Source organism: Phodopus roborovskii, unplaced genomic scaffold (assembly GCF_943737965.1).
Source record: "Phodopus roborovskii unplaced genomic scaffold, PHOROB, whole genome shotgun sequence".
NCBI classification, from domain to species: Eukaryota; Metazoa; Chordata; class Mammalia; order Rodentia; family Cricetidae; genus Phodopus; species Phodopus roborovskii.
The window spans coordinates 41854400-41875460 of NW_026125281.1; the positions used below are offsets into that span (position 1 = coordinate 41854400).

Consider the following 21061-nt stretch of genomic DNA (forward strand, 5'->3'; position numbering starts at 1 on the left):
GGTCACTGTTTTTTTCCTGTGACCAGGGCTTCAGTGTGTCATTAACGGTGTTTGATAATGTCTGATGTTTGCTAGATGTTTTTCATTCTGGAACAAGGATAATGAGATCCAGGATAACTTTTTTTCTCATGTGTTTATGTGAGCAGTGTGCATGTCTGTTTAGTGGGGATGCATGTGTGGAAAATTGTGTGGAGGCCCCAGACAGATGTGAAGTGTCTTCCTATCACTTTGCACTTTAGCTATTGAGGCAGCATCTCTCAATCATATGTGGAGCTCATTGCTTCAGTTAGGCTCGCTAGCCAGCTTGCCCAGGGATGCCCTGACTTCACTTTCCAAGCTAGAATTAGAGGAGAGTGCCACACCCGCCACACCCGACATTTGCATGGCCTCTCCGGACCCAGGGTTCGGTGCTCACTTGTACAGTAGGTGCTTTGCCCACTGAGCGCCTCAGTGCGGTGATACTATTTCTAATTTCACATGAAAGCTCTCCAAGATTAATCTGGAATTCAACTGGACTGGATTGAGAGTCAACTAAAAAGTCAGCAAAGCATACTTCTGAGGATGTCTTTGAGGTTGCTTCTGGAACAGTTGGCAAAAATATCAAGAGAACTGAATGGGAAGGTCTTCCCTGAGGGCGAGCATCTGTGTGTGATAAGCTGGGGCCTGGAGGCTCAGAGGGGAAGGCAGGGGAACTCACTCTTCTTGCGGGTGGTGGAGAGGCTATGCTTTACTGTAATAGCAAACCTTAGGAATCGGGTGTCCTGAGCTGAGAGAAGTGAAGATTGTTGTAGAGCTCCTGGAGAAAAGGTGAACAGCGCCTTCCACCCACTCCATCATCACTGCTCTCCCAGACAGCATCCAACTACTAACCCACGGCTACCCCTCAGTCTTGTTTTCATAGTGGGAAAACGCTTCAGGAGGAAGGGACCGCGTCCCTTTCATTCGTGAACAGGTTTAGCAGACACTTATTAAATGCTTAGGAACAAGCAAATTTAGGAAAGTGAACGGTGAGCTAGAGCTTTCTTTGACAGCTTGATGGCCTGCGTTCAGTCCCTGGAGCCCACAGTGGAAGGAGAGAATTGGCCCCCAATTCCCTGACCACGACACATGCACGCACACTAAACACACACCTCAGATGATTTCAATAACCCATGCGATCCCAGGTGCCTTTGCCTTTCTCTGGCTGCTCCCTGCCTCCTCTCCATCCGCCCAATTTACTCAAGATGAAGAAAGTGAGGTCCACGTAGATTAAATGGCACAAAGGCACACACAAAACTCAGGCAGAGCACAGGTGCGCATTCATTTCTGCAGCCTATTCCTTTCCAGCCAGCGCCCTCCATAGGCGAGGTTCTGAGGAACACGGATGAAGGCATCCGGGGAAGCCAGCCCCAAAGAAGGCTCATTGGCATCCGGCCATCAAACGCCACAAGACTTTCTATCAACATTCTAGTACTTAAATCTGGAAGGAATAGGGGAGGGGGCAGAGGAGGGCAGAGACCACATTTTGTTAAGAAATTTTGGTAATCTTTTGTTTTAAGAATATCTGAAATTATAGCCAAAGATCAAATACACCTAACAACAATATCTGCTGAAAACATTTTTTTATTAGAAACCACAACATCAACATGGTCTAACACATTGTGCAAATACACACTTCTTTTCTGATTTCCCAGTGTAACAAACTCCATCTCTCAGCACAATAGTTGCGCTCTTGGTAACCATCACGAATCAGCAAGCGCCAAGTGTCAGACACGAAGATCAGCAATGAGGAATTAACAAAGGCAGAGCACCAAGGGGCGGTCTTGGGAGTGTCGCTGTCCAGCTATATCGTGGCTGTCTGGGTTTCTGCAGATCTACTTGTACTTACTAGGACTGCCTTAGTCCCTGTCATGTAAGTCACTAGAAAAGGGTCTATATATCAAAATTGGGTAATTAAAAACAATTAGATAAATAGAGTTGAAACCTAGTTTTATTCTCAAGTAATCAGGCAATTTGAAAAAGCTATGGTATTGCTTAGGTGTTTTATAACCATTTTAATTGTTTTACTCCATGGCCTGTTAAAGACCTGAAATACTTTAATAAAAAGAGAAGTCTGTTTCTCTCTCTACCTTTTATCAGTGTGCACAGTTCTTGGGTAGCGACCCAAATGAAATAAGGTTAATGCAAAGCCACCTACACTGTCCTCATAGGGGCCGTTAGCCCCTTCCTTTAGCGACTTTGATCTTAGCATTTGTATGAAATGGGTTTAAATCTCACAGTGCAAAGACCAAATCATTCCTTTGCAAAGTTGTCTGTATTTTTCAGGTATTTCCCTTTATCTACGTTTATACCATACACTCCCCAAATTTCCATGTTTGTTATATAAATATTTATTTTATGCCTTCTAGGATTTTTTTATAAATAGTTTAATAATTATGTTCACTCTCATCAGCACATGGACTCCATGCTTGCTGTGGAAAATATCGATCTTGTTTCTTCACAGCGCACAAGAGTCAGTCGATCCCTTGGGGTTCTCAATTTCATTACTTTAAAGTTCTTCAATGTGGTTCCAGCCACGAACAGCCACATAGACAATGTGTGCCTGAAGAGAGCTTCCTGAAGCCTGTTCCCAGAACGGAGCTTCCTGGTGACCCCATCCCACCCGCCACAACTGAAATTGGTATCCCAAATGCTCTCCAGGAGTTAAATAACAATTCTTAGCACCACAACAAGGAATTTGTTGGCATGACTCGCACAATGCGATTACTCCAGATACTGTATTCAAACTGTATGGGCCCATTGAAAAAGTAGATATAGCCTAGGAAGAAAGAGGACAAAAGGAAAATCTCAGCCTTTTAAAAATATTAGGGTTTGCAACAGCTAAGATGAAAGACCCCGAGTGTGACAGCCCTTCTCTCCTTATCTACTTGCTCACTGCAGGGCTGGCGACCCACCAGGGAGGGTTTCACATATGCTAGGCAGTCTCTTCATCAAGTTTTATGCTTCTCAATCATTAGTTTTGAGAAAGCTACCCGTTTAATGTTTTGCTTGTAGTTTAAAGGATATGTGACGTTAACAATGAAACAAAGAAAGGCCAGCAATTGGAGGGCGGGGATGGGAGGAGCTGGAGGTAGGAAAGGTAGCAGGAAAAATGATGTCATTATACTTTAAAGTATTTTTAAAATACATAAGTATTCAAAGAGTATATAAAGTGTGCCCTAGAATTAATTGTCTTGCTACGGATTCTAGTTTTGATGTTAGGAACACTGGTATTCGTCAGCTGTTATAAATTAGCTTAATACTTATTGTCATAATTAAACCAAAAATAATTGAATAGAAATGATAGTTAGGAATATTTATAAAGTACTCCATACTCTAGCCCTATTTGTTTTTGACATTACTCTCTGCCTCTTGGCTTCTCCACATATTATTTAAGGCCATAAGTTCAACATCTTTCATCCTCACACTTGGCAGTAATTAAGTAATCTCCTCATTGATTCTAAGCAGGTTGTTTGGTTTGGTCATGCGTATGTAGGCTCATCTGGATTCTGTTTTAAGATCCTTTATATGTGAAACATTTCTGGGGACCCAGAAGCCCTCCTGCAAAATCAGTGCAATGTAACTACTTACCATTTTTCTCATAGACAGCATCTACTTTATCACCGATTCCGGGGAATTCTTCTTCTATGAATCGTGGATAGTCTCTGTCCATAGTCTGGTTAGCATCATCATACCTGATTAATATGAAAAAGAAAGATATATTTATCAAAATATAGGAAAGGATGGCAAGAAAGAGAATCCAGGTGAAAGATTAGAAGGCACAAAATTAGAAGCTAAGAGATGGCTTCTCTGTATGGGAGAATACGGATATTATGGATAGAGGTGTGCACGTGTGTGTGAGATGTGTGTGAGAGAGCATGTGTGAGCATTAGTTCCAGAGTAGCTGGCTGGAGGAGCTGACATGGAACAGCAATGTTGGACCGTAACACATCCAAAATAAAAGGTGACAGGGTGTGGGAGAGGGAGGTAGGCAGGAGGGAATGGATGAACAAAATACAGTGATACACATGGAGTGAGCAAAACCCAGGGCTTTGTATGCTAAGTTAAAAATATAAACATTTCAATCAAAGCACCCTTGGAATTGAAACCAAAGTATGAGAAACATTGGGAGCAGCAGTAGCTACGGGTGTAGACTCTGCCCCATGTCCCTGGTGCGTGCGTGCGTGCGTGCATGCGTGTGTGCTTGCGCTCAAGTGCCTCACCTCCACACCTGGTTCCCGGAGAAGAAGAGGGTCTTGCCCTGGTCCTCAAAGTGCACGGCAGCGCTTATCCTCTTGACCTCCTTTGGAAATCCCAGGTCAGATATTTTTTTGGGATAACCTTCCAGAATGTCATAACCATTGAGAGCCCAGAATTTCCTACCTAGAAAGAGTGAAAGGAGCGTATGTCAGGGCTTATGCATACAAGCATGTACTGAAAAGGAAAACTAAGAAATAGCAAAGTCGGTGTCTGTAATATCAAAGTCACGGAAGCACCCTTACAGCAGAAACAGGAGTCAGGGTTGGAACTTTCTGTTCATTAATACAGCCAGCCAAATATCACAACCAAGTTGTCAATGTATTGCCTCTGAACATTAAGTTTGAAGCTGAATGAAAAATTTATTAAAATTTCTAAATGAACAATCAGTGAATTAGATTCAGTATTCAGGTTTTTTTTTTTAATCAGTTAAAAACAAAGTTACTTTTTTCTCTGGAAAGTAGTCATCAAGTATAAGAGTCAAACTATGGAAATGACATTAGCGGAATGTTATGGAAATAAATTATGGTCATTAAGGCAGGGCAGCATTTTGAACCCCACCCCACCCTCATGCTTATATAGTAGGGCTGGAGAGACGTCTCGTGTGAAAAAGGGAACGTAAGGGCCTGAGCTCAGACTCAGAGCACCCATGTAAGAAGCCAGGCATCTAGCATTCTAACACTTGTAAACAGGAGGATGCTAAGGGCTCGCAGGGCAGGAATAAAGGAAACAGAACATAAAATCATACCCTGCCTCAAGTATGTATAAATATGACAAAGAACTAGAAAAATAGATCAGGAAATAAACAACTAATAGGTGGGAGACCCCTGCTTTTTCACATTTAAAAATGCAGGGTTTCCTTAGCGTGAATTTAAGAGAAACTAGGAAACAGCATGGTGAAGCAAAGACTGGATGATGTGATGCCAGTGCCTGCCTTTCCGTTTCCTTTTGCATTGCTGGGGATCAAACCCTGGTGCTCAGATGTGCGGAGCATGGTCATTTTACATACCAAATTAAGGGCATGTGGTAGAACAGGTACAGGTTCTTTCCGGTTCTCCCGTGTTGTGCTGTGTTAAGGCTAAGGCAGGGCAGCATTTTTTTTTTTTATTGCTTTGCTAGTTGTCATGTTACTAGGTCTCTGGCAATATCAAGTTAATTATCCATTTATGCTGGCCCTTTGGCAAGCCTCCCCGATGGCAGCCTTACCTCTAAAGATGAACATAAGGTCACGGGATGGATGCTCATATGCAGCATCCACATGGTTGGGAAGTTCTGGCCAAAATGATTTTGTCAAAAACAGCTCTGCCTCGACCTGCTGAGGATGCAGGCGCCAGAAGAACCTAATGCAAAAGGGAAGACAGTTTATCACACCAAGTGCAATACTTTCCTCTTGCTAATGACCACTGTAAGGAAACTGCCCATGGCCTACTGTTTCTGTATTGCCCTTGGGAAGTTGACAGAGTACTTTGGCAATTTGCAGGCATAACTTTACCAGAGTTCATCACATGCAGCTTTGACAAAGGAAACTTAAGAGTACCTGTCTTTAAAGATCATGGTTTCTCCCCGGAGGCTGGTTATGGCATCAAGGGATAAGGCCGGGTCACACTTCTCTGGTGTTTTGGGATGTTTAGGGTTGGGGTCTTCATCTCCTGGACCTGCAGGGGCAAAGAAAATGTGTGAGGGCTGGTCCTTCTGGGAAGAGGAGGAAAGGGCTCCTTCCAGGAAGGGCAGCAGTTCCTGAACTCATACTCCAACACCAGAGGCTGCCTTCCTTCCTGCAGGGTGCCACAGGCTAGTAGGGTGCCATCCCTCTCCTCTAAGCCTGGACCTCTTAAGTCTCCCGGACCATAGTTGTACATTTCTTGAAGGTGATGGTAGAAATGCAAGGTGAACCAGCTCTGAGAGCATCTCTGCAGCACAGTCACAGCCTGCTGACCACTGTCAGGAAACACAGCACTCTCTGGCTGGCGCGTCGGACGCATGGATCCCTCAGCTTGGCTTCTTATTCCGTCTGTTTCAGCAGCTGTAGATCTGACTCTGCTTGTCAGTTTGCCACACTACAGCTCATCTAGGTGACAAATGGGCCTTCGAGAAGCTCTGCTGTGACTTGCCACACGTTTGGAACCCCACCCTTATTGTCCCCACACACAAAATTCTGTCAGCATCCCTAGGTCACAGCATGGTAGAATCAAGAATTACAAGCTAAACTTGAAAATCCCTTTGCCACCTTTAAGTCCATGCCTTCAGCCACACAAACTATTGTAGTCTTTTAAAGCCAGAGGTGGCTTGGACAAGTTTTCTGAACCAATTCTCCAAGAGCAGTTGTGCTGATAACTGTGAGCAATGGCTGTCATTCTTTTTATGACACAGAACCCAGAAATAAATGTTTGGGTTGAAGTTTAAATGTTTTGTAAATATTATTGGAAAAGTGGAAGGAAATGAGAGGACATTTTTCACTGTGGATGTTGGCTGAAAACCACCAAAGGCCCCGTGAGAGATTCCTATGGCAGCAAACTGCAATGGCTGAACAAAGGCAGGAATTATAAGAGCTCTCTCTTTATGCCCTCATCTTCACCATCACCTCTGTGCTATACATGCAGTTTTCAAACTTGATAGAATTTAGTGGCTTCCTACGTTAAATGGGGAATAAGTACAAACACAAGGAAGTATGGTCTGAAAAACATTTAAAAAGGAACTGTGGCTCAAACCCAAACAACTATTTTGATTCAGAAAGATGGATTATCTTTTCTCGTGTTTGAAGACATAATAAATGGATTGTTAGTTTCAAAAAGAAACATACATCTATTGTGCTAATGTAACTATATTAATTAGTTTTATAACTGGTATAAAAAGACTTACCGTAGAGGGACTGGATCCCTTGAACATCATCATCGGGAAGCACGAAGTGGCTTTTACCAGTGTAGGTATAGATGGGAAACATCAGGGCTCCTGGGTCCTTGGAGTGGTCCAGACCTAGGGAGTGGCCAAGCTCATGGGCAGCAACAATAAACAAGTTGTAACCTGTAAGAAAACCAAGAAACCATGAGAAAACAACACCCTCCAATGAGGAGGCAATGAAGGAAATCCTAATCTCTCCACCTTTTCCTAGTTCATCATTTTACTCTTTAAAATTAGTCCTCAGTAACCTCAGAGTCAATGTGTGGATTCAAAGTAGCAATCCCTGTGACTGTAGGGACTAGAGCTCCCTGCATGAAGAACCAAATTCTACAGCACTGTCAATAGATTGTTCTCAGGTTAGTAGTCACTAAAGGTGGCCATGGAGACAACAGAAATCCTGATTTTTTTCCCTTTGTTTTCTCTGGCCAGGTTAAGGGGGTGTACAGAAATGACCTGGAATGAGCCATGTGGAAATCACATAAGGTCACACATAGTTCTAGCCTTGGCTTAGAACATCATTCAGAGGGATAACAAACATGTCACTCACTATATTTTCATCTTTCCTGTAATAATTCTTTCCTTCATCTTTTAGAGTGTTATTTTTAATTGTGTGTGTGTGTGTGTGTGTGTGTGTGTGTGTGTGTGTGTGTGTGATATAGGAGTGGGGAAGACTCTGGGCTCAGTCTCTGGCAACACACACACACACACACACACACACACACACACACACACACACGATGCCTAAAGAAAGATGGGAGAGGGAAAGTTTTGTTTGTTCATTAAATTCACTTTGACATCAGAGCCAATATATAAAGAAAATAAACTAACTTGACTATTAGGGAAGGCCACATGGCCACATGATCAATAATTATTGCAATGACTAGTAATGGTTCCCATTTTTGATCTTCATCTGAAAACTTAACCTGGAATTTTTTCCTGTAAATGCTTTCATTCATGTATTTCAACTAAACATTTCGAACCTGTGATTTTCATGTGTCTGAATCCTAGACTTCCTGCAATTATTCCTTAACAGCACTGGATGTTCTTCTCAGTAAGCTGCCCTCCCCAGGAGATACCTAGGGCATGAACATAAGTCATCCCCTTCCCCTCCAGAGACAGTATAAGCATTGGAGAGGAGACATACATTGCTATCAGGCCAGCTTTACTTCCCCTCTCACAGGGGCAGGGATCCTTTTCATTCATTTATTCATTCATTATTTCCTTACTCACTTGCTTAATTTTTTGAGGTAGAATCTCCCTGTAGAGCTCAGCTGGACTCAAATTTACAATCCAGATTCAGTCTCTGAGTGCTAGCATTACATCACTGTGGCTTCCATTTTATTTAAGTAAACAATAAAAACCAACTTCTGTGAAGATTGTTCTTTGTTGCCCTAACTAGGCATCTCTTTTGCTCCAAAATTAAACCCTACTTGGAATAATCTGAGACTTTAATGCTAAGTCAACACACCAATTAATGCGAACTTTTAAAGGTAAGAAGTGGCCAAGAGTGGCAGCCATACTAATCACTGCAGTACAGTTTTAACTCTTCCGTGAATTTAACACTCATTTTCATTTTACTCTCTCTCTCTCTCTCTCTCTCTCTCTCTCTCTCTCTCTCTCTGTGTGTGTGTGTGTGTGTGTGTGTGTGTGTGTGTGTGTGTGTGTGTATTAAACCATACTTCTTTAACAGGCAAAACTGTGACCCAGAGGAAGGATGAGAACCATGCCTATCAGAGAAGACCTTTGACCCCACTTCACAAACTGTATCCTTGAAGCCACAATAACAAGCTTCATAGATTTTATTCAATTTTTTGTATTTAATGATTTGTAAAATGCCTATGGAAGGAACTAATTAGGGCAAAATATACATTTTCATTTTAGAAAATGTAATCAAATGCTAAATGCAATTTGCTTGCATGCTCTCTAATTTTATAGAAGTGTGTCGTGTCTATGTCTGTGTCCAATAACATGTGGACTAAATCTTCATAAGAAAAATTACCTTTGGAACTACTTGTCCAGGTTTCATCATCATCAAAATGGGCATCCCCTCCATAATTTGGTCCAGGAGGAAAGGCATGTGCCAGAAGACCGGAAGGTCCATCAAATGGGTAGAAGTCACCATGTTCTATATACAGAAGCAAGAGTTAGAATCCCTTTATACAAATACATACACACAGAGAGAGAGAGAGAGAGAGAGAGAGAGAGAGAGAGAGAGAGAGGGAGGGAGGGAGAGAGAGAGAGGGAGTGCCTGGCTCAGGCTTGGTGGAGTTTTATCAAATGCTTTGAAAGTGATGAGTAGGAATGAAAAAATGAAACCAAGAAAGAATTAAAATATTAACATGTTACAAATGATTCCACATCCTTACCTTTAGTTCCAAAAGATATCATGATGTCAGCAGTACCATCATGGATTCTGGTGAAATTCAGAGGTGTGACATCAGACCAGACTTTGAAGGCCTTTTTGAAGGCCTTCTCCACTTCAGAATGGGGCATGTCCGGGGTGTAGTTCACAATTCTATTCAATATAGAAAGTGTCTGTTAAACTTTGAAAAGTTAGAACTGTTTTTAAAATATGCTTTCTTTGCATTGAAAGTTCTACTAGGTAGACATATGAGTATTACCAAGTAACTGAGTCCTTGGCATCTTAAATTTAAAATATTCAAATGTAATTTTATTTTCATGCTAAAATTTGGAACTAAACAGGATGGCTGGTGTAGGAGCATCATTACAGATGTGGCTGATGTGACATTTTTAACTTTCTAGAATCCCCTCCTGAATTGTGGTTTCACTTCCAAAAGAAATATTTGGGGACAGCCTGAAGAATAGTGTTTGGGTTAGTATTAAGATAATGTGGTTTATTAAACTAATTTATTTATTCTTCAGGTTTAATATTGATTTATAGACACCTCTTTTATAAACACTAAGTACAACACAAACTTACTTTTAATTTTGTAGAAAACATGACCAAATATTAAATAGAACTTACTTCTGTGCCTTTTAACTTTGTGTTAAGGCCAATCCTGAACTTGACTTCCCATTAAATACTGAAGGCCTGCTCCTGACTCATAGAAGAAAAGACTAAGGCGCCTTGGGAAGATGTAGCCTCTGCTTACCTGTAAGTTAAGTTGGTGTGAGACCATTTGAGAGTTCGAGGGAAAACATTGTATTCACCCACATCGGGGACTCCACATCTTGGTTTCTTCATGATATCTAAGGTGGGGTCGTCAAGTTTGCCAGTCACCTTCAGCCCAAAGAAAGACTGCATCTCTCGAAGCCGATCGACTGTGGAGGTCACTGCAGACTTTTTCAGGATGCCCGCCAGAGTCACAGGGTGATAGAATGACTTCAGATAGTGCTGGAAAAGAAACCAAACAAGCTGTTTTTCCAGAGAAAGGAGATTAGGAAGCACTAGTGGAAGGATTAGCAGAATACTGTACCTCTGCAAACTCCAGGTCTTCCTCAGACAAGTCATCATCGTCATCACCACTGGGAAGGGGCAGGGACCAACAGTGAGTCCAGCTCAACAAGAAGAGAGTGGCCAGGACAGCTGAATGCATGGTGACCAGCAGTGCCCGAAGTCTCGCCTTCCCAGGGCACGCACCTTCTATTTTATAGACTCATAGCGATGAGTCATCACTTGGGGATGTGTGTTAACTTCCTAGTCAGTCAAAGGTAAACATGCTTACATAGTCTTTTTTTTTCTATCCCCCCCACCCCCCTATGTGTGGTTTGTGGCAGAATCTGAAGGAAGTGGAAAATGAGGACAGTGGGGGATATCAAAACCCATCTGGTAAAATAAATGGCCTCAGCATATTTATAGATATAGTGGGAAGAAAGCAGAGGCTAGTGTTTTTTCACTTCACTGGGCAAAAATGTTTTCTTCCTTTCATAGGAAAAACAACTACACTGAGTTTTTCAGGTAGTAAGAATAGCAAATTGAAACATTTATCCCCATGAAGAGAGACAAACTCCTGTTTGTGAAATGTTTATAGGATAGTGAGTTCTCAACTACATTTTTAACAACAATAAGACTCTTTGCTGCATTCCCTTGTGGGTCTCAGAAATGCACCAGAACAAAGCTTGAAGTCTCTGAGGCACTGGAGATGACTTTGAGTCCTAAGCTGGGATTTTAGTATCCTGGCATAACCTTTTGATGGCTGTGGAAACCTGTATGAGTTTCCTACATAGCTAGGCATCTGTACTCAGGCTCTGCTGGAATGCAGCTGCTCTAATGGTTAGGACTAAGAACGATGAATAGAATTAGGGCTATGTTTTGAGGGATTACTCCCAACCAAGTTTAAAAGGCATTATCTCATTTAACCTCTAAAATAACCCAAGTAAATACTGTGAGAATGTGTAGGGTCTTGCACTGTAGCCTAGGAAGCTTAGAACTCATTATTTCAGGAGGCCCCTGAACTCAACCCAACCCACTGTACCACAAATCTCTTGGATTGTTTTATTTAACCTACAGTTCATACTGTAGACAATCCTCTTGCCTCGGCCTCCTAAGAAATGTGATTACAGGTGTGAAGAATCATATTGATCATTACAACATAACCTCTCTCTAGAAGAAATACTTCAATGAAAAACAAAGATAAATGTCACTATTTCTCACCTGTAATGCTTATTCTGAAATAGCTTTCATGTTTTATTGATTTATTATTTTCATTCAAGGGCAATAAAGAGTACAAGGCATAAACACAAAAGAAGTTAGTACCTGTTCTTTGATTTTAAAGAGAAACAAAGAAAAACTCATCTGAAGGTTGAAATAGACAGCCATTCCTTAAGAGAATGCCCAACAGTCGACAGACAGGATATTGTTCTGAAGAAGTGATTGTACACAGCCGACAGGATGTGTCATCACAATGATGTGTTAGCAAACTCTTGTCAACACAAGTCCTTATCTCAGGCTGCTAACTGTGCACATGAAAGCCAGGCCTTCACTCATCACTGCTGCGTTCAAACCACCCACTTGAAATAGGGAGCAGAGTTGGCGTTCAGAATGGTCTCACAAGGACTGCTGAAGTCACTGGGAAATTTGAAAACTCATAGAATGAGAAAACAAAACTGAGTGTACAAAATTAGGACCAAGTACCACCTGCTGATTCAGACAGAGGTGATGTGGGACTTTTTCCAAACATGTCATGAGCAGTACCAAAGTCCAAAATTAGAGAGAAGCAAAAAACAAAATAAAATAAAAGTGCTAGACAGCTTTAGTAAAGAGCAGAATTCCCAATGAGTACAAATAATCATTTGGGTTAAAGCAGCTGTAAGTCAAAGAATTCTTGATAGGAAGGGTTTGGCTCTTATTTAGAATTATGCACTGCCTGTGTTTAAGATGTCAATAAACGCTTTATCTCTAAGGCAACTAAGTGATTTGGCTATACAAATGCATGATTTCCCCCCCTTTGGGAACACGCTATAAAAATGCCTTTGTTCTTGTTTCATTTTCTTTTTCCTATCTATCACCCTGTGGAATGGGATTATAGAATCAGTTGTTTAGTCCCTTGGATTGCTTGTTTGTAGTTGGGACTGGGTCTCATGTGGTCCAGGTTGTCCCTAAACTCACTATGTAGCTGTTGGCCTTCTGATCTTCCTGATCCCACCTCCTGAGTGCTCGGATTAGAGCTTGTGGCACCATAGTGGGGATAGAATTCAGGACTTCCTATATACTAGGCAAGCACTCGCAAAGTGAGCTCCATCCCCACTGCTGATGTACTCTTAAGATAGGAGAACTAAATTTGAACGTAAAATACGTGTTCTTGCCGTAGAATGAGACTCTACCTTGAGCAGAGTCAATCATGGCATGCATGACCTAGCAAAATGGAGGACTAGTGATGCTACAGTTTCCAAGGTTAGCAACTCAGGAGGGCATGCGCTGTAACATCAGAGCCTTGAGTTCCTCACAGGCCCTGCATTAACACTGTTCATTTACAGAACATGTTAAGAGAACCTGTACAAAACAAAGGCAACTCTTCGTTTCTACCGTGACAAACATCTAAAAGGAAAAGGATGCTTTCCCGGGCTCCCCTCACACCACATTTTCATTTCTGTTGTGTCTCAGTAAAGAAAATTTTCCCTGAATGCTGAGCGTGGCCAGAGCCCATGAGAAAGCAACAGAGAAAGGGTGGCCACTCTTGCCCGAATTCAGTTTCACTGAAAAAGGTGAAGTCGAGGTCCTCTTGCAAGTGGCTAGTGGAAATAAAATAAGCTAGAAAAATGAAAACGTGTCTCAGTGGCTTTAGCAACAACCATCTTAGAATAGATTTGAAAACCCCTAGTATTAAATAATGAAGCAAGGTTATATTTTTATAATGACCTAGTCCTACCATATAACCTTAACTCACTAAAACAGAGTTGTTGTGTAAATATAAACAAACAAACAAGCATTTAAAAGGTTAGACGAGCCAGCAAGATGACTCAGTAGCATTTGCCATCCAGGCCTGGTAACCTGAGTTCCATCCTTAAGACCCAGGGAAAAATGAAGGAACTCCACTGAACAAAGTTAACCTCAGACACATGTGCCATAGCACTCATGCACACATCTCTCTCTCTCTCTCTCTCTCTCTCTCTCTCTCTCTCACACACACACACACACACACACACACACACACACACACGATAAACAACAAATTTTAATGTTTCAAGGTATAATGTATAAAAGCATACATTATTATGAATTGCATAATACTTGAGAAACACAGACACTCAGAAGGGAACAAATTATTCTAATATTCTAAGATGAATGACAGACCATGTCATTTATCATTAAAATTCATTATTTCATCTTTGGTGAAAAATATTCCTCCAATTGTTCCACACAATAGAAGCAGAAGGTTCATTACCAAACTCATTTTTAAGAGGCTACAATTACTTGGTACCCAGGCAACACAAAGACACAAATAAGTAAGAAAACTACAAACCAATATCCCTTGTGAACATTGATTCAAAAATACTCAATAAAATACTGACAAATCCAATCCAAGAACACATCAGAGAAATCATCCACCAGGACCAAGTAGGCTTCATCCCAGGGATGCAGGGATGGTTCAATATATGAAAATCTATCAATGTGATCCACCATATAAACAAACTGAAAAAGAAAAACCATATGATTATCTCACTAGATGCTGAAAAAGCCTTTGACAAAATCCAACTCCCTTAGTCTTGGAGAGATCAGAGATAACAGGAACATACCTAAACATAATAAAAGCAATATACAGTAAACCAACAGCCAATATCAAACTGAATGGAGAGAAGCTGAAGGCAATTCCTCTAAAATCAGGAACAAGACAAGGCTGTCCCCTCTCTATATATCTCTTCAATATTGTACTTGAAGTTCTAGCTAAAGCTATAAGACAACAAAAGGAGATCAAAGGGATCCAAATTGGAAAGGAAGAAGTCAATCTTTCACTATTTGCAGATGATATGGTAGTTTACATAACTGACTTGAAAAATCTACCAGGGAACTCCTACAGCTGATAAACACCTTCAGCAAATTAGCAAGATACAAGGTTAACTAAAAAATAAATAAATAAATAAATAAATAAATAAATAAATAAATAAATAAAAAATCAGTAGCCCTACTATATACTGATGATAAAGGGACTGAGAAGTAAATCAACAAATATCACCCTGTACAATAGCCACAAACAACATAAAATACTTTGCGGTAACGCTAACCAAACAAGTGAAAGACCTATATAATAAGAACTTTGTGGCTCTAAAGAAAGAAATTAAAGAAGATATCAGAAAATGGAAAGATCTCCCATGCTCTTGGATAGGTAGGATAAACACAGTAAAAATGGCAATCTTGCCAAAGCAATCTACAGATTCAATGCCCATCAAAATCCCAGCACAATTCTTCACTGACCTTGAAAGGATAATACTCAACTTGATATGGAAAACCAAAAGACCCAGGATAGCCAAAACAACCCTGTACAATAAAAGAACTTTCAGGAAGCATCACCATCCCCCACTTCAAGCTCTACTATAGAGCTATAGTCATGAAAAAAGCTTGGTATTGGCACAAAAATAGGTAGAGCAATGGAATTGAATCAAAAATCATGATATAACCCACACACTTACGAACACCTGATTTTTGACAAAACAGCTGAAATTATACAAAGGAAGGAGGAAAGCATCTTCAACAAATGGTGCTGGTACAACGGATGAGGCTGTGTAGTAGACTGCAGATAGTTCCATGTCTATCCATGCACAAAACTTAAGTCCAAATGGATCAAAGTCCTCAACATAAATCCACCCACACTGAACCTCTTAGAAGAGAAAGTGAGAGGTATCCTTGAACAAATTGGTACAGGAGACCGCTTCCTGAACATAACACCAGTAGCACAGACACTGAGACCAACAATTAATAAATGGGATCTCCTCAAACTGAGAAGCTTCTGTAAGGCAAAGGACATAGTCAACAAGACGAAACGGCAGCCCACAGACTGGGAAAAAATCTTCACCAACCCCACATCTGACAGGAGACTAATCTCCAAAATATACAAAGAACTCAAGGAACTAGTCACCAAAACACCAAATAACCATATTAAAAAGTACAGTAGAGAACTGAATAGAGAATTCTCAATAGAGGAATCTAAAATGACTGAAAGATGCTTGAGAAAGTGCTCAATATCCTTAGCTATCAGGGAAATGCAAATCAAAACAGCTCTGAGATACCATCTTACTACTGTCAGAATGGCTAAAATTAGAAACACCAATGACAGCTTATGCTGGAGAGGATGTGGAGAAAGGGGAACATTCCTCCACTGCTGGTGGGAGTGCAAACTTGTACAGCCATTTTGGAGATCAGTATGGCAGTTCTTCAAGAAAATGGGAATTAATCAACCACAGGACCTGGCAATTCCACTCTGAGGTATATATCCAAATGATCCACGTCCATGCAACAAAGACATCTATTTAACTATGTTCATAGCAGCACTATTTGTGTAGCAAGAACCAGGAAGCAACCTAGATGCCCCTCAACTGAAGAATGGATAAAGAAGATGTGGTACATTTACACAATGGAATATTACTCAGCAAAAAAAAAAAAAAAAAAACAAACAAACAAACAAACAATAGAATCTTGAAATTTGTAGGCAAATGGATGGAACTTGAAGAAACCATCCTTAGTGAGGTAACCCAGTCACAAAAAGAGGAACATGGTATGTACTCACTTATATGTGGATTTTATACATAGAGAAAGGATCACCAGCTTATAATTCTCACTGCCAGAGATACAAGGAGGAACCTAAGAGATTCATACAAGGTCCCTCACAGAAGGGGAAAGTGACAAGATCTCTTGAGCATATTGGGAGTGGGGAGCCAGTGAGTGAAGAGGGAGTTAGGAGAAAGAGAGTGGAGGAGAGGTGAACATATGGGACCAGGAAGATTCAGTAGTTGGTGGATGAATAGATGAGAGGAAAAAAAAAAAAGGATACCATAATAAAGGGAGCCATTATAGGTTTGAAGGGAAATCTGACTCTAGAGAAATGTCCAGAGACCTACAAGGATGACCCCAACTAACAATGTGAGCAATAGTGGAGAGGCTACCTTAAATGCCCTTCCCTGATAATGAGATTGATAACTAACTTATCCACCATCCTAGAGCCCTTAGCTGGTAGCTGATGGAAACAGAAGCAGACACCCACATCTAAACACTGAGCTGAACTCCTGGAATCCAGTTGCAGAGAGGCAGGAGTAATAAGCAAACGGGTCAAGACCAGGCTACAGAAACCCACAGAGACAGCTGACCTGAACAAGGGGGAGCTCATGGACCCCAGACTGATAGCTGGGAATCCAGCATTGGACAGACTCAGGCCCCCTGAACATGGGTCTCTATTAGAAGGCCTGGGCAGTCTAAGGGACCTCAGACAGTGGAGCCAGGATGTAACCCTGGTGCATGAGAGGACTTTGGGAGCTCATTCCCCATGGAGGGATACTCCCTTAGCCTAGAGGCAGGAGGGAGGGCCTAGTCCCTACTCCACAGCATCACCTTCCTTGTGGACAGGGGGTGGGGGTGGGGGGAATGGGATAGGAGGGTGTGTCAGGGGGCCTGGGAAGGAGGAGGAGGGAGAGGGAACTGGGATTGATAGGTAATATAAGGAAAAATCATATATGTATGTATGTATGTATGTATGTATGTATGTATGTATATGTATAGATGAAAACTGAAGTTTTCCTTTGTTTTGCCTCCTTGCTGATTGTCTTACATTGCTGAGATCTAAACCAAGGCACCGTGCAGGCCAGACAAGCTCTCTACTGCTGAGCAACAACCTGACTCTTCCTTTCCCTTCCCCTCCCCTCCCCTCCCCTTCCCTTCTCCTTCCCCTCCCCTTCCCTCCCTTCTCTTCCTGTTCCTCCTCCTTCCCCTCCCCTCCCCTCCCCTTCCTTCCCTTCTCTTCCTGTCCCTCCTCCTTCCCTTCCCTCCCTTCCCCTTCCTTCCCTTCTCTTCCTGTCCCTCCTCCTTCCCCTTCCCTCCCCTCCCCTTCCTTCCCTTCTCTTCCTGTCCCTCCTCCTTCCCCTCCCCTCCCCTCCCCTTCCTTCCCTTCTCTTCCTGTCCCTTCTCCTTCCCTTCCCTCCCCTCCCCTCTCTTCCCCATTCCTTCTCCTCCCTTCCCTTCTTGTCCCTCCCCTTCCCTTTCTCTTCCCTCCCTCCCCTTCCCTTTCCTCCTCTCCTCCCTGCCTCCCCTCTCCTTCCCTCCTTCCCTTCTCTTCCTGTCCCTCCTCCTTCCCTTCCCTCCCCTCCCCTCTCTTTCCCTCCTTCCCTTTCTTCCTCTCCATTTTTTAAGTATTCACATATATACTTATTGAATTTGCTGGATTATTATTATGAGTGTACATGTGTATGAGTGTATCCACATGCCATGGCACATGTGTGTAAATCAGAGGACAACTCATGACAGTTAGGTCTCTCTTCACCCCATGTGAAGCCCAGAGATGAAACTAAGCTAATTGGGTTTGGTAGCAGAGGCGTTTAGCAGCTGCACAGTCTTGTCAACCCATGAGACAGTAACTTCTAGAATAGAAAAGCTTACCACAATGCTTGTCCCACAACCTTTTCAATTCTATTAAAAAAAAATTCTTCAGTTGATTTGGGTTGTTGAGATCCATAATTTACTTTTCCTCATCAAGCCCAGAAAGTTCAGAAGGAACTCAGAATCTTCACCATACATATATATCTTAACAATGGTGCACAAAAACTCAATAGTTCCTTTTTCTGTAAATACGCTGTAGTTAGTTAATTTCATAAAATTATAGTCCAGATATTGGGGTGAGTATGAACTGCCAAGGAAGACTTCTACCCAGCCTGGTCCTAGGATGGCATCAGTCCTCCAGCTCTTGCCCATCATGAGAAGATGCTCATCTTAGGGTTAGGGCCAGATGCAGGGGGATCTACCTGGTGAGTGTCTCCTCAGACTTCAAGCTCATGAATTCCCCTGAACATCCATGAAGCACATGGCCATGCAAAGTCCCAGTTCTCTTCATGTCAGAAATAAGAAGTCTTGGCAGAAAAGTTAAGACTGAGCAGCTAGAACACATTTAAGACAACAAGCAAAAGCACAATAATTAATATCCGGATCCTCAAGAAATCCTTTAAAGCTATGAACTGAGGGCTAGGTACCCCTTTATTTTGTCTATTTGGTGGTTTAATCCTTAAACACCAGTGGAATTACAAAGTTAAAAGCATAAGTTTATGATTAGGTACAGCAACTTGGGGTAGTTTGAATGTAATTGGTGTCCATAATCTCACAGGGAATGACACTATCAGGAGATGTGGCTTTGTTGGAGGGAGCTTGGCCTTGTTAGAAGAACAATGTCTCTGTAGGGGTGGGCTTTGAGGTTTCCTATACACAGGATACCAGCCAGTGTCTCAGTCAACTTCCTGTTGCCTGCCAGATATAGGACTCTCAGGTACTTCTCCAGCACCATGTCTGCCCGCACACAGCCATGCTCCCTGCCATGATGATAATGGACTGAATCTCTGAAACTGTAAGTGAGCCACCCCAATGAAATGTTTTCTCTATAAGAGTTGCAGTAGTCATGGTATCTCTTCAGAGCAACAGAAGCGCTAAGACTTAAATCCCAGCTCTGCCATCTATCAGTTCCCCGATTGAGCAGCTTGTTTAACATCCTTAATGTCTCCACAGACTAGAAGAATAACGAGGCTCTAACAACAGAAACACACAGAGAGCTAAACTCCATTTAGGACTCCATATATGGTTGTTACTAATAATGATGCCATCTACTAAGCTATGCTAAGTGTTCCAAAGACGATTAATTATAATCATTCATTCATCCTGTTCTTGGTTTTTTTTTAAATGAGTATCTGTAATGAAACAGACCAAGGTCCTCAGCATGGAGTAACGTTCTGCTTCCTTCCTTACTCCATCAGCTCTCTCCCCTCCTCTTTCTCACTTTAGTAATCTACCAGTCACTGCCCCCACCCTTCACCCTAAGAACCTTTACCCTCGGTGGTCTTAACCTCCCTAGAGAGGCCCATTCGTGGAAACCTCAAAGCTTTCCGTGATCTTCCGAAGAATGCTTGTAATTACCAAAAAGGATCACACATCTTTAAGACCCAAAAGGATTTCAGTTCCCAAAACAAAGCAAATGGAGTATTGAATGGTAGGATTCCAAATGCAACTGGAAATACCTTGGTTGTACTGGAGACAGTGGGCTGAAGCCTTCCATGTAGACAGCAAATGGAAACTGTGGCAGGAAGAGGCTTGCACCACTCTACGATGGAAGCCCTCCTTTGTCCAACATGAATCCTACATGAAGAACTCAATGAGTTCTTCACGAATGGCAGCAGGCCCGATGGGAAGGTCAAGTCTCAACAGCTGAGCCCCTAGCAGTAACGGGCACTAGGGAAGATCGTCTCCAAGGCTTTGAGCTATTTGAAAGCCTTTAGCAATTTTGCATAAGAATAGTAGACAGACCACAGCAGCTTTGGAAATCAGTATGGCAGTTTCTCAGAAAATTGGGAATCAATCCACCTCAGGACCCAGCAATTCCACCTTTGGGCATATAACCAAAGAATGAACACTCACACCACATGGACATTTGCTCAACTGTATTCATAGCAGCATTATTCATAATAGCCAGAACCTGGAATCAACCTAGATGCCCCTCAACCAAAGAATGGATAATGAAAATGTTGTACATTTATACAATGGAGTATTACTCAGTGGTAAAAATCAATGACATCTTGAAATTTGCAAGCAAATGGATGAAACTAGAGGAATCATTCTGAGTGCAGTAACCCAGACCCAGAAAGACAAATATAATATGAACTCATTCATAAGTGGATATTAGATAAAGCAAAGGATAACCAGCCTACAAGCCATAACCTCAGAGAACCTAGGTAACAGAGGACCCTAAGAGAAACATACATGGAACCACCTAAGAAGGGGAAAATGCCAGGATCTCCCGAGTAAACAGGGTACAGGGGAGGGTAGAAGGGGAGGAGGAAAGCGGAGAGGGGAAAACGTATAGCTTAATTAAAAGATGACAAAAAGAATAATAGACAGACCAATTACAATCACTAAGTCAGCAAAGTCTTAGGAAGAAAGCACTCGACAAACGTTTAAATATCAATATGCAACACACACACATACACACACACACACATACACACACATACACATACACGCACGCACGTGCACACACACACCTTTCTAGTTCCACATGCTACCAACTTAAAGAATAATTGTACAGCAAGCTTTTCAAAATGCTTTGAGAAGTGGATTTTCTATGCCAGCTCAGTCATAATGACCCATGCTTTTTCTAATAAAAATCAGAGAGATTATAAAGAGATATTTAGCACTGGACTGCCTGCCTTCCGGTGTACTATTTGGTTCAAGTGTCAGCAAAGAGAAAGG

At 41.9% G+C, this 21061-nt stretch overlaps 1 protein-coding gene across 1 annotated transcript; it reads right to left on the bottom strand.

Annotated features, from left to right (window-relative positions):
* Positions 1-1593: 1593 nt before the first annotated feature.
* Positions 1594-10754, bottom strand: Mmp13 (matrix metallopeptidase 13). The gene is made up of 10 exons (XM_051199255.1): positions 10611-10754; positions 10287-10528; positions 9540-9688; positions 9173-9298; positions 7135-7296; positions 5813-5930; positions 5482-5615; positions 4242-4401; positions 3610-3713; positions 1594-2797 (listed from the first exon to the last, which is right to left on the bottom strand). Exons 1-10 carry the CDS (start codon positions 10728-10730, stop codon positions 2697-2699), a joined length of 1416 nt encoding a protein of 471 aa, XP_051055212.1. The 5' UTR covers positions 10731-10754; the 3' UTR covers positions 1594-2696.
* Positions 10755-21061: the final 10307 nt, after the last annotated feature.

Excerpts from the sequence above, each read along its gene's own strand:
- Mmp13 (XM_051199255.1), bottom strand. The coding sequence starts at position 10,730 with ATGCATTCAGCTGTCCTGGCCACTCTCTTCTTGTTGAGCTGGACTCAC. Across the intron at positions 5,616-5,812 it reads ACCATGATCTTTAAAGACAG|GTTCTTCTGGCGCCTGCATC; the intron begins GTACTCTTAAGT and ends CTTTTGCATTAG. Across the intron at positions 3,714-4,241 it reads TCCGGGAACCAGGTGTGGAG|GTATGATGATGCTAACCAGA; the intron begins GTGAGGCACTTG and ends CATATTAATCAG.